This window comes from Typopeltis vanoorti, chromosome 16 (assembly GCF_054136105.1).
Source record: "Typopeltis vanoorti isolate ZY-2024b chromosome 16, IOZ_Tvanoo_1.0, whole genome shotgun sequence".
NCBI lineage: Eukaryota > Metazoa > Arthropoda > Arachnida > Uropygi > Thelyphonidae > Typopeltis > Typopeltis vanoorti.
In genome coordinates this window covers 49,208,829-49,229,316 of record NC_143564.1, presented here as the reverse complement: position 1 = coordinate 49,229,316, position 20,488 = coordinate 49,208,829, and the positions used below count along the sequence as shown (strand labels likewise).

Below are 20,488 nucleotides of genomic sequence, written 5' to 3'. Positions count from 1 at the left end.
CATGGCAGTGGATCCAGGGAAGGAACTGGACTGGAAAAACCCTAAATACTCTCATTTGTGATGCAAGAACTTATATATGCCTTGGACTCTGCACAGTACACACGTGTGGTGCTCAATATTTTCATATTTGGAAAGTGCTAACATTGAGACTCGATGACGTAACACCTCATGTGATACACATTTGATTAACACAAAGTTCGTAAATAAAAAACTTAATTTCATAGATGAAATTTTAGTACTTTTACACATAATGAAAATTCTTTGCATATATTTTTAATTCACTCCTGATTCACACCGCTTCTTTAGATATCAATTTCAACCTCCAGGTGCTTCGTTTCACCATTAATTTTCATGAACTCTTGCCTAAGCTTTCTTCCCATTCCATTTATATTACCATTATTGCTAGCACTTCAATCTGTTTTCTGACTACTCTTTGTAAATCTCCTTTTTGGAAACACTCTAAACTATCAAAATCACAATTTTCACATACTCAAACAGATTCCTTCTTTTCTGAATCTCACTGAATCCTCATATAATGCTACATGGTTTTTTCCACTTCATTCGTGCTATTAGATTCCTCCTACTTCTCATTCACATGAGAGTCCACAAGCAATTTCTTTACATTATTTGGTGCAAACAAATTTTAGTCAAAATTTGAACTAGTAATAGTAGTATTACTATTAAGTTTCAACATTGTCACCAAATTCCTGACATATACCCTAGAGAGCGTATAGGATATTATGATAGTACTAAATGAAAGGTACATCATTACTACAAACTTTTGATCGAAAATTTTCCTCGATTAATCTTATCTGTCAAAACTTCAATATTATTACATTTCTGTCTTCTAAGGTACTTTTTTACTGTATCAATCAACCTGGTCTTCCTCTGGATCTTTCCCCTGCCAACCTAGTGAAGAATGGATTGTTATTCCAAACTTTCCTCTCCCATTCTGTTTAAGTGACCACCTGAGACTAGTTCTGAAAATACATTCCTGAATGCAAACATCAATTCTTTCCTAATAGCTAGCCTCATTTTTAATATGACACTGTCATTGATGCCATTTGTTCACTTTCTTAATCTTTCTGAGAATTTTAATATCTATGGACTCTAGTTTTTGGTCAAATGTTTTATTTCTAATCCAGTTCTAAAATCAATCATTAAAACTGATTTGAACACTGTCTTGTATACAGTTAGTTTTGTCTAATTTCTCCCTTATTCCAGATAAATTTATTCATTTGACTTCCTACTATGCCAGCTTTATTAATTCTGTTGTTTATTTTCATATCTAATTTGCCATTTGCACTAAAAATTATGCTTAAATAGCTGAAATACTTTACTTGTTCTATAGATTCTCCATTCAGGATGCAATGGATGTTTACAATATATCTGCCTATTTTCAGTGTCTTTTTTGTTTAATTGCTGATTTTCATACAAAGTTTATGACAACAGTTATTCAATTTAGTCAGTGAATCCTGCATATTTATACTAGATTTATATAGAAGTATAACATTATCTGCATAAAGTAAAGAGCTAAGATGAACAAATCCAATTGTGGTATCAAGGTTGAATACCACTTACTGTGATATATGAGGTTGAATTCATCATCTGTATGTATCATGATATGATACATACAATGATAAATAACAGTAAAGATAATGTACAACTTTATCTCACACCTGATTTAACATCGAACCATCTTACTGTAACTCCTACAATTATAACTGCTGACGTACAGCTTAAATATAGACAAGTATTGCTTGATATGATGCCACATTTACACCATAATAAGCATTTTAAACAGTTTCCCTCTAGGTACTATGTCATATGCATTCCCCATATCTATGAGATTTAAATACAGATCTTTGTTATATTCCCATGATTTTCAACTATTTGTCTTAAAATTAAATTCTGATCCTGACAACTTCTATTTGGCCTGAATCCCGTTTCTTCCTCTCCAAGCTTAGTTTTTTCTCAAGTATACGTGCATAAATCTTACAACATTCAGAAAGAAATACTTCTGTAATTCTCACATTGTTTTATTTTTCTTTTTATAGATGGGTACTATGAGAGCTTCTAGATGAAATAATTATTTGACACAATATCCACTTTAATTCAAACACTCAGCAACAACTAGAAATCTTCTTACAATAAGTCAATAGCCTGCATTACAAAATCAAATGAAACTAAATTTTCCTTAGATGTTCTTATAAAAAGGGAATTAAATGGTTCCTTGTCAACATCCATCTTCTGCAAACTTTCCTTCTTATTCATTTAGAATGATACTAAGCTAGTACACAGATGTTCACATAAATATGAAAAATATCCTTATCTTTAAAGAAAGTGCTTGTGTTCTTTTGTGTTGCCCTGATCAAAACCTTTACTACAAACTTTCTATGGCAAATCTTTGGAAAATTATCACAAAGAACTATATGGCTTAAATATTATAACCCCCTCCCACTATGAGATTTAAACTCACACACAAACACCTGATTTTACCTCACAGCATCCTTTTTTTTTTACTTGGTTATCTTATGAACACATTCAAGGAAAGATTCTTTTCTCCATTTACCCTCATTGCTGACTGATTTTATTATTTTCCAACTGTAATACAATGAAAATGACTCACAATGTGTTTCAAAATATCTATCCTTTAACCAATCTTAGGTAATTAAACATTCAGCTGTGATATCATGTAACTCTATTCTAATGATTAACTATGATAACTATTAAAGAAATATGACACAATGCAGTTTTTATAATTCAAAGTTTAATTAAAAAACTATCCATTTTGTGTGAATAACAGCACATTTTATGCCTGAAAGATTCTTTATATAAAAAGTTTAAAGTACATTCTGATTTAGAATTATAGATATAAACTTTTGATCTTAATCGTACAGTGTGCACAAATTTAGTTCATTATGAAGCTCCCAGCTAAGTGATATTAATAAAGATAAAGTAACATTGTGAAAGTTACACATTAATTCTGGATTTTCATTTTCATTGTTTCTTATGGCTCCCATTGGTGTTTGCATTTTATGCTTTTTCATGCTGTCGCTTTAAGTTCTTTATGTTTGGTTTCTGCCAGTCCTTTGCCTTTGTGCAGACTCCTCAAAGTACGATTTCCCACAATGACCTTGTTCTGTTTACTGTGATATCCACTGTTCCATTTCTTGCATTTCATTCTTTCGGTTTGATAACATTTCCTCCAATCTCATTCTGTTATGCATGGTTCCTGCCATTTCCTTTTTCTTCTGATTGTGAAGACTAAAGGACTATTTATTTATTTCATATCCAAACACAAATGGTACAGTAATAAGTAAGCGGTACAACATTATTTACAACAAATTAGGATACGTTACAAATGAGAACAACTTAAATTTGGGAGGTGAATTACACAGGGACTAATAAGTAAAATATGAAGAAAAAAGAAACTATACATAAGTTATATACAATAAATATGGTTAGATTTTCCTCCAGTATCTTGCACAATCAACTGCTCTATCTGTGCAGGATATAAGGTCCTCTTTTGTGCAAGGTGATTGAAGAAGGAGACAAGAAAGAAGGTGTTCCATGGTCTGGGTTGTCCCGCACTCACAATTATCTGGTCCAGTGAGGTAGCCCCATTTGATGACATTTTGTTTACAGCATCCTGTCATTTGAAGTCTGTTGAGGCTTTTCCAAGTATTCCAGTCCAAGTGGGCACCAGTGGAAGATGTTCGGCTGTTGGAATACCAGTATTATTCTCCAGGTATAGAGAAAGCCATTGTTGAAGTCTTGTCTCTTGAGGGTTTTTAAGTGTTTTATGATATGATTGTGTCCTTACTAAAGAAATGAAGACTGAACAGAAATTTAGTACTCTATTTGACAAATACAGACAAATTGTCCCTTCAGAACACACGCAATTTACAGACAAAAAAAAAAATATATAAAAAAAATACTAGTTGTGGTGGAGGTGGGCAGTAGATGGCGTTGATGGAGATGATTCATAGTACAGATTCGGTGTAGTGGTTGAGACAGTTGTAGGTGTCCTCCCACGATGAGTCTACAGACTCCTTGGAGGTGTCGGGAATAATAAATAATAAAAATAATAATTTGTGAGGGTTTTAAGCTTTATATTATTCTTAACAGTGAACTTAACACAACACTGGATGTATGGGACGTACTTATGGTCAATCTTACAGCAACCCATCCCTACTTTATTTTCCTTCATAGGCTCAGCACTAGATGATGGATGACTCCTGCACCCAATTATAACTGGGATTAAAAAAGTAAGAGCCCTCTGGATGAATGAATCTAATGCAATTTGGTATTATATTTAAAAATAGCTTTACAATATGTAGTCACATCTTTTGTTTTCATTTCAATTGCAAAATAAACATGCCTGCAGTTTGTAAAAATGAAAGATTTCACCATATAAGAATGCTATAAGAAACTCGCGTCATTTTTATGATATGATTGTTTCCTTCCTTGATGAGAAACATTCAAGATGTATTCAAGACATACTTGAGTGAACTGATCCCATATATAATTATGTCAATCAATTTTCGATGGAATCTAAGCAGAATGAGGAATTTATACAGTACTGTAAAACAAATTAACATAAATAATTATCTATTAATTACAAAAATTGTAAATGCTGATAATGTTGATAATATAAACAATATCATGCATTAAAATTAATTGTGCATACCTTTCTTAGTTCCAATTCTTCCATCTGTTCTTTATATGAGTAAAGCTTGCTTTCTCTTTTTATATTTTTCGTATTAGCTTCTTTTTCTTTCAGACTGAAATATCAAAACAGCAATAATAATTTTGTATTAACAGAATACAGTAATCCTTCAATTAATGTAGGCTTGATTAACACATTTCTCAAAATGCTTTGTAAATTGATAATAAGTTTTTACTTTGGGGGGGGGGGGGTTAAAATTCAGCTAATGTGAAGTCTGTCAAGAAACTAGTGTAGAAAATGAATGCCAACACAAATACACACATTGTTGAAACTAACTACTTTTTTTTCAACAGTTACTAGGTAAACACACGTGGTTGCTTGTTTCTATCAATATATACACACACACACACTTTTAATTAAAACTTAATAACATCTCTTAGTAACTATAGATGAAAGAAAGAATGGAGGAAACTGCGCCCATGGTAGAAAAAAGAAAAAGATTATTGCTTTGGAAGAAATAAAAACATATGAACTGATGATAGTAAAGCAAAAACAGGAAAAGATTTCAAAATGAATAAGTCAAAAGTGCAAAACATAAAGTTAAATCAACTTCAGTAAGTTTACAGACCACTAAGAGTAGAAACATTGCAATGATTGATATGGAGCATCTATCATATCATTTCAGTTCAAAGGCTGCAATTAAAAATGCATGAAAGACCCTTTACTGCAGTAAAAGAAAATGGTATTCAAATAGAAACTGAAGAAACTTCTACTGGTAGTTCTAAATGGCACAACCATCACAAAAATTTGAACAAGATGCCACAATGTTTAAATGACAGGTGAATCTACAAGTGAAGATAAATAGAATGCAGCAAACAATTTTTCAGATACTTTTTGGAAAGAAATACAAGGAGGAGGATTTATAATGAGAGATAGATAGAAAAGTGATAAATATTTATCACTATTTCATGTTGATAAAACAGGATTATTCTAAAAATGAAAGCCTTCCAAACATTCTCTTTAAGAAAAATCTGAAGCTGAGTATAGTGGCAAAAGATTAACAGTTATCAGGAGGTTATGCTGAAGAAGATTTCAAACTGAAACCCATGCAAGTATCTCATAAGTAAACAGAATTTATAGGGCTCTGAGAGGCTATAACCAACAACTGCTATCAGAAATTTGGCATCATCATCATCATACATATCAAGGATTTAGGCCTAGCATGGCCTGTTCCGGCCTTAGAAGTCATCATTGAATTGTTTAAGAGGACGTCCTGGTTTTCTTTTTCCTAATGGCTTGTAAAATATGAAGAAAGGCTTGTTTTGGTAATCTTTCTGTTTTCATTCTTTGAATGTGTTCCGTCCATTTATGTTTATATTTTTTAATTTTTTCTATTACTGGTTCTTGGTTTAATTCTTTCATAATATCTTCGTTTCTTTTGTGATCAAATAGGGTATACTTTGCAGTTTTTCTCGTAAACTTCATTTCTGCTGTTGTTAATCTTTGTCTTTTTGTTTTATTGTCCAGATTTCGCTTCCATACATTAAGACCAGTAAGGCTAATGTATTGCATACTTTTAACCTGGTTTGTTTTTGAACTAGGTTTGGTTTAAATATAGAGTTAATTACACCTGTTATTTTTAAATATTTTGCAATTTTTACGTTTATATCTTTTTCATTTTCATATGTGATCATACATCCTAGGTAGTTAAATGAATTCACCTGTTCTAAGATCTTGTTATTTATTACTATTTTAGTTCTTGCTGGATCTTGTCCTTTAAAGGCCATAGTTTTAGATATTTCCATTGATATTATCATAACATAATCTTTGGATATCTCATTTAGATTTAAAATAGCTTTCTGTGAGTTATCTTCAGAATTTGTAATTATTATTTGGTTGTCTGCAAAGAGGAGAGTGTTTAAGTTAACTGTAGGTGAAAGTTTAATTCCTTGATGTTTGGCATGCAAATAAAAAACTATAGGCGACCAAAGAATATTAATCTTAATTTTAATGCTTTATTGCTTTTGTATGCCTTTGGCTATCCCAGTGGACTTGGTGACTTCCATGCAAATGTGAAAGAAGTATTTTTAATGGCAAATAGATCATTATTACAGCCTACAGACCAAGGGATGATGGCAGCTTTTGAGGCATATTATTTATGAAGAACTTTTGTACAAGCATTTAAAGCTACAATGGCAGGCTGCAATTTTATTGACAGAATTCTGCCCAACTTATATCCATTCTTATGGGTATGTATAATGCTATGCATTATGGAAAGGATCACTACCCAGATCAGTTTCGACCTTTATTGAAGTCTCATCAGTGGGAGCAAGACCCAGAAGTGGTGATACTAAGGTGGAAGCAATGCAAAAGTCATATCATCATATACCAGTTGCCAAAAGGTGTCAACACCTTATTAAAATTCTCTGGATTGGAGATAGTTCATGGAAGTTTTTTCACTTGGCTATACTACCAATTATATATTTGGTTTAATCCCTTATCCAAGTGTAAGCAAACAGAGTTTGCGCCTGAAGTATTTTCAGGACTGGGGCAATTCGTGGCAAAGGTGGTATAACGTCAAAGTTTGTGCCTGCAGTATTTTCAGGTGCATTGTTCATTGAAAATATTCATAAACAATAGCATGAAGTGACATCCTGGCTTTCCAAACAGATAATGGGACTGAAGAAATAACATTGGAACATGATTTAGAATAAACAAATCCTGTAAAGGTTAAAATATTACCTGAATTACATTCAGAAAACCTTAGTTATGATGAAAACCTCAGATGAAGAGAATGTTTATGAAAATGCATAAATACTGAAGTAAATGACTGAGCAGCTGAAGAAGATAACTATAAAAGAATTTGACCTGATGTTTTGCATATTAGATATATGTTCAACAAATTTAAGAATGATCAGCCTATCATTGAGTGAAGTATGCAGTTCCATCAAAACTGGAGGAAGCTTTTTCCAGTTACCATCAATCTACGAAAAAATAAATAAATAAAAAAATACACAAATATTTTTCAAGTCTGTGTACCAATTATAATCTTTCATATTGAATGGCATATACAATTAGTACAAATTCATTTAATGCATTTTATCTGGACACAAAATTAACCAAGTAATTGCTGTATTTGTGATATTACAGTAATCACTTGTATATCAGACATTCGAAATGACTCTTCAATTAACTGACAGTGCATATTGACTTCTTAATACCAACACCACGTAGCTGTACTTCCGGTATCATTAGCTGACCCTTCACTTATCAGAACAGCAAATTGCCTTTGCAATGTGGCTATCTAAATAGATTCCTCTAAACAGTCAAATCCCAATACCAAACTTTCGGTAAACTATGGAGTTAAGAAAATTATAATCTTTTAATGAAAATTAAAAGACTAATACAGCAAATTGGATATGAAAAGTAGTGATACAGAGGGGAAGGTAAAAAAGGAAATAAGCTGAATATATACAACACAACTATTAACAATGTTAAGATATGACTTTGAAAATAAAAAAAATAAAAAAGTTGCTCCTTGTGCTACCTAAACACAAAGCTGACCTTCCTGGCATCATTCTTGTTATTCAACTCCTTCGACAACTTCAATTTTTGCTATTCAATGACCAAGGCAAATCACCTCCATCTCCACCTAGAACATTATATCCTGTGGCCTTCTGTCAGAAGAATCTGTCCAACTTGAATACCACATATCTGGTATGGATGCTTACCATTGATTATCATGCATGTTGAACTTATGTAGACTTTTTAGTGACAAAGGCATCTTGGTGAGTTTAGGACAATATTTTCTAAATGTTGACTATGTCCCTCTCAAGCCCACAATGTAGCTATACTACATTGACAAGTTCTGTATTTGACAATATGACAGGGATACTTTGCAAATGTTTTAGCACACCTCAACAGACAACACATGAGGATCCATTTCACCCTTGAAAAGAAAAGCAATAACTGTCTGCCCTTCCTTGACTCATCATCCAATGCCCAGTGGATCTTTATCATTTTCTATCTACAAAAAAATCTACCCACACTGGAAGGTAACATCCATCATCTATCACATCACCACCCATCCCAGGAATATTGTGTCATCAAAACATTAGGAAATTGTGCTAAAACTATTTGGTTTGACCACATCAGTCTCTCCACAGGAATCAGTCACACTTTTTTAACTTAGAGACCTATCAATTAATCAGTGACCATCGATATCCTTTCTATCATCGAGATCCACAGATTTCCTTGCATATGTTACTTCCTCTGGATATGTACCATGGAAAGGTTTGGAGAAACCTGTGCTGCTACAATGATCCAAAGCAATTTGGCATTGAAGATTTCTCAACAAATTCCAAATCCATTAAATCTCAGAATGCTATGCTATCACATTTGAGATGGTGCACCTAAGACCTCACTAGAAGTTCTTCAAAGCTGTTCATAAGAGGATGGTTTGGTTGAGTGACAATTTCTTTCATAAACTGTCCTCACAGTCGGTCTTGCAGATGGTTACCACACTGTCTTTTCTATAGATATTTCGATGACACTGCTAAGAACTGACTGGCATCCATAATGCCCCCCCATGTACCCATACTCCATCCCCATCAAATATTGCAAGAAACAGCTGTCCAACATTTATAGTTGAATTGTTGACTCACTGAAGCTGCTATTCCCACTCATCTTTTGTTCTGCACCACCTATTAATATGATGTCTAGCTCATCAAAAAGAATTATCAACAGACCATATTTTCCTTGATCACTTCGAGCACAAGCTATTGATCTGATATAGCCTTTGCAGCATCACCTCATGTATGGAAATTATTTAAAATTTGTAACTCAGATATAAATTTTAAGTGAAGACAGCAAATCAAATATAGAAATATGTAATAAACACACCACGTTGGCAGTATTTCAAGGCAATATTCACAGGTTCTGAAAGCGAATGATGTAATCAACAGAAATTTTGAGGGAGATTGTGGGATGAAAGGGATACTGCAGTTTATGTATACTAATGCCAGAAGTATTTGGAAAAGATGAAAAAGAATTGAACTTGGCCAAAGTTATATGCATTAATGAGATATGGTTGATGGAAGATGACACAGTCAAAGAGAATGCAAGTGGTATAGTGTTTGAATGATAGGCAGAAGAAATGCAGCCAAGAAAGTACCCAAGTGCATCTAGAGGATAGTGACTCAGAGGGCTGCTCATCTGAGGCTACCTGGTGTGAAGAGACGACAAGGAAATGAAATTATAGTCAGGGAGGGGAGAGAAGGAAGAATGGTTATAAAAATTAAATTTATATGTTAATTACTTGAGACAGCATGTAATGGAGGGGACTCAGGATGCAGGTGCTGGATCAGTGACAGTATCATAGAACTTTTCAGTAACCAAGGTCAATGACATAGTTGACCTGAGAGATTGCCAGGCATGGAATTTTCAGTTAAGAAAAGGAATTATAAAGCAGGTGATTATGACAAAATGACGACTGTTCTTAGAGTGCCAGGACATGAAATTATGGAGGAGAAAAATGTTAACATTGAATGGAAGTTTGAAAAAAGCAGTACCAGATTCATGTTGAAATTTCTGGATAATAACTAGAGAATATTTGGAGGTCATTATAATTCTGGTCTCTGTTGAGTATATATTTTAAAAATGCCTTTAATAATGCTAGCTTGAACTGGCAAAATGCGAGGTTGTAAATACTTAATTTAGTTGTTTTATTCCTGTCTCTACATAGTTTATTCAAGAAATGTCAACATGAATCAGTACACTATGGAAATACAGTACAAAACTTCATACCCAGAGTCAAAAGGAGTTTTAGATGCATTACATGTATATATATAGAGAGAGAGAGAGATATGATCAGCAAGCTCAGTGGTGGTACAAGGCAAAAGCAAGAAGGGTACCCAGTATGGTAAGGAAGGCAAAAGAGATTGTGACAAAAAGCTAGCCAAGCAGGACAAAGAATGTAGAGTTATTTTGCTGTGTAATAAATAAAAGAAACAACGAATATGGGTGGATATCTTTAATGAATGCTGATAGCATGGAAAAACAGTTGAGTTACTGTGTAATCATTTTGCAAGGGTATACCATCCTAGTGTACCATACTGCAGTGTCAGATGTGACAATGACAGATGAGAGAATACAGGAAGATGAACTGGAGATGCATACAATATTGCAGACAACCTTAAAGCAAATATAGCTGTGAGATTATATGGGATATTAACCTATATTTAAGAAAATATGCAAGGGGATTGTCAGTTCATCTGTCCAAGCTGTATAATTTAAGTCTGGGATCTGGTAGGTTGCATATGAAGTGGAAAGAGAGCAAAATAGTTCCACTGCATGAATGAGTCTCCAAGATATAGGCAAATCAGTATCTCAGGAGTGGTTAAGTTCAGTGATTAAGACATTGGAGAAGTTGGTAAAAGGCAAAATTCAAGCATTAGTGGACAACAATACGATATTCTATAGCAGTAGCATGCTTTTTGGAGGGTAGATCTTGCCTTAGTAATTCCCTCACTTTTGAATTTGATAAAGTTACTATGCAGATTGCATAAGCATTTGGCAGGACACCATGTGAAATGCTCTTGCATAAATTTGAACATATGTGGAAAGACATGAAGCTGGTGACTGATGAATATCAAATAACAGAATAGAAAAGTATACACAACTGCTACCATAAATACCTAGGAACCAAAGACTGTTTGTTATAACGCAAGATTAGCATTAATGAGCTTATTAAATGAAATCACAGGGAAACAAAACAATGAAAATCACCTGAAATAGAACAAAAGAAATAAGAGAAAATAACAGAAAGAAATCCAAAATAAAAAAAAAAAGAAATCTAGAAACATAACAAAAGAAAGTATAAGAAAATAAAATAAAACAAAACTGCAAGAAATAGAAATGATATCACAAGAAACACAAGGAAATCATACCGATGTGACAACACAAAAGATTGGCAATTATGTATGTATGGCAGGAACCATGCATACATAAAAGCACACAACATGACAATATGAAAAAGTATAAAGAAAAATAACAACGAAAGATGATACAGTCAAAGATGATGTGTTCAGTCAATCTGATCACCTTCAATTACAAAGAGAAGAGGAAAAGAAGTTAGTCAGCATGAGAGAAGAATAAAGTGATATATACAGCTTGGGTGAATGTCAACTTTGAGATTAGACAGACCCATAATGTACAGCTGGCCTAAATTGACACTGTTCTGATGAAGCCAAGGGTTTAGAAATGAGTCTAGACAGGGAGATGAAGTTTAGAGGACATGCAGAAAGTAGCCAAAACAGATTACTTGGTTGCTAAACACATGGACAAGCAGGGACTGGGGTTATTATTATCATCATCACAAATTTCATGATGTGTACTTTTAAAGGAGTATGCAGGCTACTATGGCAGTAATACAGGATTAAGTTTACATTATCAATCAAGTTTTCCTCCAAATTAGTCTATTACCTGTAAGAGTTCCAATAATGTTGTATATAACATTTCAGACTCCTGACTGAATCAATCCACCTAGATCTTCCTCTGGGTCTTGTTTCTGCTATCTTGACATCGATCACTCGTTTTATTACCCCCCCCCCCATTGTGTTTATGTGATCATACCACCTTAGATTAGCTCTGCTCGCTCATTATTGAATGCACATATTGCCTTCATTTTTAATATGATTCTGCATTTGATGCCATATGTTGACTTCCCCCCTAATCTTTCCCAGAGCTCTGTTATGTGGTATCTAACCTTTGATCCAGTGCTTTATTTAATCCCAAAATTAACTCTGATCCATAACTTAAATCTGGTTTAAACACTGTCTTGTATACTACTCATTTAGAATTTTGGATTAATTTGTTGCATATATCATATACATTTATTCAACTGGTTCCCTGCTATAGTTTTGCTAATTTTGTTGTCTATACATACATACATCTTTAAGGCCCACTCTTCCTAATTGGGTTGTGGGGGCAAAAGCTTCAAGAAGAACTTCCAATGGTCACGATCCTCTGCCACCAAGTTCAGGTGTTCTGGTGGGATTCCCAAACGTGTCCACCCAAGGTTTTGGATATAATCTATCCAGTGAGTCCTTGGCCTTCTACGTGCCTCCCACCCTCTGGCTTGGCAAAGAGGGCCTGCTGAGGGAGCCTCTCTTGTGGCATTCTGACCAGGTGCCTGTACCAGTGTAACTGTGATCTCTCAACACAGAGAAGCAGCGGTTGAGTATTGAGGGTTTCCCGAATTGCAGAGCTTCTGACTCTGTTGAGTTTTGTCAGCCCCACAACCCCTCGAAGGAACCTCATTTCAGCCACTTGGATTCGTGTCCGCATTCTTTCGGTCATTACCCAACTCTCATGACCATAGGTGAGGATGGGGACATAGACTGTATTGAAGACAGCCAGCTTTGCCTTCTGGCTTAACTCCCGATTCAATACTACTGAACGGCCAAGCTCCCGCAATATTGAGCTTGCTAAGCAAATTCAAGTATCTAGCTCTACGTCCCATTTTCCATCATTCGTGAATATGGACCCAAGGTATTTAAACTTCTCCACCTGTCTCATTGGGACTCCACTTACATTTAGAGTGCACTGGGATGGTTGTCTTGAGACCACAAATGTTTCAGTTTTGGCTACACTGATCTTCATTCTGGCGTCTGCACAAACAGCTACAAACCTATCCAGGGTCTGCTGGAGGTCATCTGTGGAAGAGCTAAGCAAAACTAAGTCATCTGCAAAAAAGCAGACGTCCAATGCTACATTTTCCAATTCTGACACACTCACTGCCTCGGCTGTGCCTATCAATCCAGTATATAAATATTATGAAAAGGAGGGGTGACAGAACACACCCTTGGCGGAGGCCAACGGAGACTGTGAAAGGTTCAGACTTTGTGCTGTTTACGCACAAAACTCTGGGCATTCATACAGGGACTTGATGGCAACTAATAGTTGACCATCCACTCCATACTCCTGTACTACTTGCCAAAGCTTATCCCGAGGAACGCGGTCATATGCCTTCTCCAAGTCCACAAAGCATGTGTAGACATTCTTGGCATATTCCCAAGATTTCTCAAAGACTTGCCTTAAAGTGAAGATTTGGTCAGTTGTGCTTCTACCAGGATGAAAGCCACATTGTTCTTCCTGGAACTTTGACTCAACTATGCTCCTGCACCATCTTTCCAAGCACTTAGCATACACTTTCCCAAGCAGGCTGAGCAGAGAGATGCCACAATAGTTACTGCAATCCTTCTGGTCTCCCTTCTTAAAGACTGGTATTATTATGCCTGTCTGCCATTGCTTTGGTGCTCGCCCAGATATCCAAGCAGCCTGACACACTCGAGTCAGCCAGAGAACACTGTCTCGATTTAAGGCTTTTAGTATTTCAGGCCGAATTTCATCATCGCCAGCATCCTTGCCCGATTTTATCGATTTTATTGCTAAATGGACCTCTTCTGCTATGAGACTAGTCATTGCCCCGATCTGCACCTCTTGGATGTCCACAACTGCTGGGTCACCTGGGTTAAGAAGGCTCTCAAAGTATTCCCTCCATCTGTGGAGGATATCCTTCTCGGTTGTTAAAAGTGCACCATCAGAGGCCTTAATTACCTTTGCTGTGCACGATTTCCTTCCTCGAAAACAACGGATGGTCTGCCAGAATACTTTGTTTGCATTTGCATAGGATGAATCTAATCTTTCTCCAAAGGATTCCAAAGCCTTCTGCTTTGCTGTCTTTACTGCCTTAGCAGCAGCTCTTCGTGCCTCAGCATACTGCAAACGCATCTCAGGTGACCTGACTCTAAGCCATGTTAGGTAGGACTCCTTTTTTGCCTGGACAGTTTTTTGGACCTCTTGGTTCCACCAAGGTGTCCTTTTCTCACTGCCTGTTGCCACGCTGAGCCGCTTTCTGCCACACCATGAGAGTGCAGAGGCAGTGACAGCTGTTCTGAACAGCTTTCATTCCTCCTCAACATCTGCAGTATGTTTGGGAATCTCTTTGAACCTGGAGGAAATGTCATCTGCAAAATTCTTCCTCATAGCCTCATTTTCCAATGTCTCCCATTTCACGTGGTATAGCTGCTTAGGCCTACCAGCGTTGATGGTAGCATCTGGTTTCTGAAGCCGTAGAGTGCACACAACAAGGTGGTGGTCAGTTGACAATTCTGCCCCTCTTCTCACACGAACGTCCAACACTGAGGAAAATAGGTCTACTGAGACTATAAAGAAGTCAATCAGAGACCTTTGTTCTAGTGTATCCCTATACCAGGTATACTTATGGACTTCTCGGTGCTGGAAGAAGGTATTCATTATGGACAAGCTATTAGTACAGAAGTCCAATAATTTCAACCCATTCGCATTAAGGTCAGGGGCACCGTTCCTCCCAACCACACCCCTCCATTTCTGGTCATCTGTTCCAACATGTTCATTGAAGTCACCCATTAGCAGGACTGATTCCACGTCTGCCACCCTGTCAAAAGCAGCATCCACTTCCTCTAGGAAGGCAGAGTATTCTGACTCCAGATTAGGTGCATAGGCTTGCGCCACAGCCAAATCATGGTTTTTCATCTGAAGCCTTAATACACATACCCGTCCCCCCAATGGAATCCACTCAGCAACACAGTCTGACAGCTGGGGGCTTGCGGGTATTCCCACACCCGCCTGAGCAGACATTGTCGGGCTCACACCAGAGTAGTAGAGCTTCCACCCCTTATCCAGGTCGACAGTTCCAGAGCCTCTTCTCTTGGTTGAAGAAAGTCGGACTAAGTCTAGTCGGTAGCGCTTGGCTTCCTCAACCAGTTCCAACTCCTTCCCTGTCAGAGAGAAGATGTTCCAGTTGCCTAAAGCCATAGTCTGGTGCTGTTGTCGTTGCCATTTCCGTCCTTTTGCAGAACCATTTCTTTGCGCTGCCCCTGAACACCTCCCCAAATGGGTAGCGGGCCCATTGATGAAGTTTCCTCTAGCAGAGTGCTGAGGAGTGGTGTCTTTGTTGTCTATTTCCACATTTAATTTATCATCTTCACTAAAACTTGTGCCTAAATAGTTGAAACATTTTATTTGTTCTATAGGGTCTTGAGAATGCAGCTGAAGTTTTCTATGTTCTTGCCTATTTTCATTTTTATCTTTTCATGTCAAAATTGTTACAAATTTGTTACTCTTAAATAGGTATTTATCATCTACATAAAAGAGCCAAAGTGAACTTCCATTTTGATATCTGGCCTAATGCTACTAACCTTCATAATGTGATCGATGTATATAAATAACAGTGGAGGCAGTGCATAATTCTCTCGCACCTAATTTTACATCATACGGTCTTCCTCGATCTCCTTCAGTTTTACTTGATTATAACTTAAATACAGACTACATATATTGATATAACATCCCTTTTATAGCTGTAGCATTTAAATAGCTTTTCTCAAATGTCTATTTTAGATATTGAAAACTCAACAGATATTTTTATATTCCCACAATTTCTCAGCTGTTTCTATTTAAGTGAAAATATGACTTTAACTCTATTTGGAGTGAACTTGGCTTCTTCACCAAGTATGTCTTGCACAATTTTTCTTAGGCTTTTCAATATGCAAAAAAGAGAAGATATAATAGAAAGATATGTTGCTAAAGGAATTTTATAGGATTGACAAAAAAAAAAAAAAAAAAACACCCCAAAAATTATGCAACAGTTTGATTAGTAAGAGTATTAAGACTAGAGACTAGATTTTTTACTTGGAAAGTAACGAATCGGTAGAATAGATTGCCAGAGGAGGCTGTGAGCACTATGTCAGTGAATGAGGTCAAAGAAAAATATGATAGGTATTGTACAAATAATGGTTGGTGTCAGCATCCAGCGATAGGTGTTCAACTCCATGGAGATGCTCATGAAAATAATTATTATTACTGACAGAAAGATAGTCTAACCATGCTCCTGTCTAAAAGTTGCGATAGAAATCATGATTCAGTTCAGAAATTTCAAGAAAACTCAACATACTGCACTTCCCTTGTTACAACTCTACAATTTAAAACCACTTATAATTTGTTTTAAAGTGAGATACACCTGTTATCTTACTTTGGTGAATTTGAAATGTGTTAAAAGCCATCAACTTAATGAGAAGCTTCATTTCCACCATCACTGATAAACATGCATTCTCTGCCATTTGCTGATGGCTCCCATTGACGTGCTGTGCAGTCATAACGACTGATAGGATACGGTGTGATATACAGTAGAACTCAGTTATAACGATCACGGTTACAGTGAATTCACATTTATAACGAATAATTTTGAAGGTATATTTGAATTACATTTGATTTAATGCATGTATTTCATGTTTATTACGAATTCGTTTCACGGGAATAACGAACGAATAATACACGTTAGTCCTTCCTTTACTGACATTTCATACGTACGCATTTTCTGGTTGTGGAAAAATGTCGGGAGTCAAACGGAAAATTTTATCAGTTTCCGAAAAAGTAGAAATTATACGGGAGGTGGAAAGTGGCAAATCAAATCTGACAGTACCAAAGAAGTATGCTTTGTCCGCATCTACAATATCAACAATTTGAAAGAATCGCGAGTTGACTCTGAAAGCTTTTGAAAACAATTTATCGAAATGTAAAAAAACTAAAAAGTGTAATAAAAGTGACGTTGATGAGGCACTTCTTTTGTGGTTTAAAGTGCAAAGAACCACTGGCTTACCTATTAGCAGACCAATTTTGAAAGTTCAAGCCGAAAAATTTGCTGTTCAACTTGGTTATAACAATTTTAAATGCAACAATGGGTGGATTGATCGCTTTAAGAACAGAAACAATATTGTCTACGCAAAAGTAAGTGGCGAGGTGTTGTCCACTGACAAAAAAGTTGTTTCTGACTGGATCAAGAATGTATGGCCGGACATCAAACGAAGGTATGGATACAACAACATTTATAATGCAGATGAAGCAGGGGATTTTTATAATTTAACGACCGATAAAACTTTTCAATTTAAACACAAAAAGTGCATTGGCGAAAAACTTATCCAAAATAGACTCACAGTTTTAGTTTGTGCGAACATGACCGGTAGCGATAAAAGAAAGCTTCTTGTAATTGGAAAATCGGCAAAGCCTAGAAGCTTTAAAAACATAAAGAAACTTCCCGTTGATTATACAGCAAATAAGAAGGCCTGGATGACATCTTCAATTTTCTAAAATGAAATTCGCAAGTGGGATAAAAATCTTCGCAGTGAAAACCGGAAGATTTTGTTATTGATAGACAACTGTCCTGCCCATCCTGTAGTGGCTAATTTAACAAACATAAAACTTGTTTTTTTGCCACCGAATGTGACATCTGTCTTGCAACCACTTGATCAAGGTGTATCAGGTGTTTTAAATCCCATTTTCGTCATCTGTTAGTCTTGGAACTGATAAAACGCAGAGAAAAATCCACGGAAAATGCTTATGCTTAGGACTCGAAGATCAGTGTACTTCACGCAATACGTTTAATGAGTGATGCTTGGAATTTGGTGTCATCGTCTACGATACAAAACTGTTTTAAGAAAGCCAGTCTTGCGGAATACAAGTGCGAATCTGAAGAAGATAACTTACCATTATCGGTGTAGTTAAAAGCGCGAAACTTGAACAATTTTGAAACGTGCACAGAGATTGATAATTTTATAGACAATGATAATGGCATCGCAACTTCGGATATACTGACAGACGCTGACATCTTAAAACAATCTCTCATACACTAGAAGAAGATAATAGTAGTAGTGACTCCGAGGAAGAAAATAACAATGATGAGCAAATCATTACCTGGTGTGAAGCAGAAAGTGCTTTACATATTTTAACAAGATTTATGGAATCGTGATCTGTAAGTTCAGACGACACATTCAAACATCTTAGTGTTATAAGGAACAATTTCAAACGTATGAAATATGCATCTTGTGCAAAGCAAAGCACGCTTGATGATTTTTTATGTAAAAATGTGAAGTTTTAAAAATAAATTTTTGTTCTTTATATGTAGGTATGCACATATGTATTTATGTTACCCAATATACCTATGCTGAGAAAAATCTGAAAACATATTTAATTTGCTCAAATTATGACCTTCTTGGATATAATGAATAACAGTTATTACGAACAAATATATGCGGTCCCGTGGAATTCATTATAACCGAGTTCTACTGTATATGGATAGCAGAGGAACAGCTGATGAACACATGAAAAGTGAAGAGTAAGACAAGACAGAACAATGATGATGTAAAGGAAGGGAAGATTTGAAAAATCCCCTTTAGAAGAATGAAGAAAGAATAACAGCTTTATGAGCTTTTGCTCAGGAGAAAAATTTTGTGGGTGTAATTTACCTTTATTGTTAGTAAATATGATGTGAACTTCTCTAGTTGACTGAAGAAAGGTAAATTGTATAGTGTTATGTATCTGACAACTGTCAAACAAGTTCTCTTTCTGTAAGTCAAGATGTAAATAAATAAATGTTACTATTGCCTAAGACCTACATAAAGAGAATTAATATGTTTATACATAGCAAAAGGGTTCATTTTTCTAGGTCTGGAATTTCATTCTGAAATATCCTATATTCAAGGAATGGATTTTTATTTTATTTTTGTGACATAAGTATACTCACTTTTACTGCTTCCCTTCCCTTGAATAATTCAAATAAAAGTAGATTGCTCATTATATTACCTACTGGAGCAATCTTAAACTACCTTCTGCAATTTTGCATAACATGCAGTTTACAATGAAAGACAAGATTTTCTTACATTCCAAAATAATTCATATATTCTGTTGTATTATACTCCTCAGTATACTGAGTTCAGTGAATGGTATTCGTTGTTAGATGGGAAGAATATCGACAGTGCATGGGATGTATATAAAAAATATTTAAATGATGCAATATCAGAATGTGTCCCGAGAGTTCGAAGAATAAAAGGAGTCAAATGGATGTGTAGTCTTATTAAGCAAGAGATTCATAAGAAACAGATGTGGAAGGAATACTGTGTGCATAAGAATGGTGTCTGTTATGAAAATTATAAACAGCAGGCTAGAATAGTCAACTGTTGTACAGAGTGCTAAGTCTGAGTATGAAAAGAAACTGTATCCAATTATCAACTAATCAGTATCTCTGGAGCAGTGGTGGAAATTTCAGAAATATTCATTAGGGCTCACATTCAGGAATGGGTTGACACTGAATCTCTACTTTGAAATGAACAGCATGGGTTTAATAAGGAAAGGTCATGTTTTAGCAACTTGCTCACATTCTGTAATAATGTTACCATTGAATTAGTCAAGGGGAATGGATACATCATGACACTTTTGGATTTTGCTAATGCTTTTGACAGAATACAGCATGGTAGACTTGCAAAAATTGGAGAATATGGGTTTGGGTTATAGAATATTAGCGTGGATAAGAGGATGGCTGACTGACAGATATCAAAAAGTAGTACATGGGGGATGCAAGTCTGCAAGATTTAAAATTGTAATATTATGTTATTTATTATTTCTTTGTCGATATCTCAGCTGTTTCGTCTTTGTATTAATTCTACTCTTTTTTCGTTATCTTTCCTATGTGTACTGTAACTTCTAACTCTCAGTTAAGTACTCTTTACCTTGTTCTAACTTAAGCCAATTAATTTAGTTCCTGCTTGTGATCCCTTATCTCTTCTTCTACAGCTTCTCCCACTTAAGTGGTCACTGTTTGTAATGAGTCTCCTCCACACCTTCCTGTCTTGGGCTGTCACCACATCCAAGTTCTTCATCTTCAAGTCCTCTTCTACCAGCTCCCTCCATCTCTTCTTTGGCCGCCCACGCTTCCGCCTTCCTTGC

The 20,488-nt window shown here is 35.7% G+C and overlaps 1 protein-coding gene across 1 annotated transcript in view; it reads right to left on the bottom strand.

The window, feature by feature from the left end:
- l(3)80Fj (lethal (3) 80Fj) overlaps nucleotides 1–20,488 on the bottom strand; it is a 770,029-nt gene that overhangs the window by 482,419 nt on the left and 267,122 nt on the right. Inside the window, exon 21 of the mRNA XM_090405954.1 lies at nucleotides 4,694–4,787. Within this exon, the coding sequence (XP_090262080.1) occupies nucleotides 4,694–4,787 (94 nt within the window). The remainder of the gene's footprint in view (nucleotides 1–4,693; nucleotides 4,788–20,488) is intronic.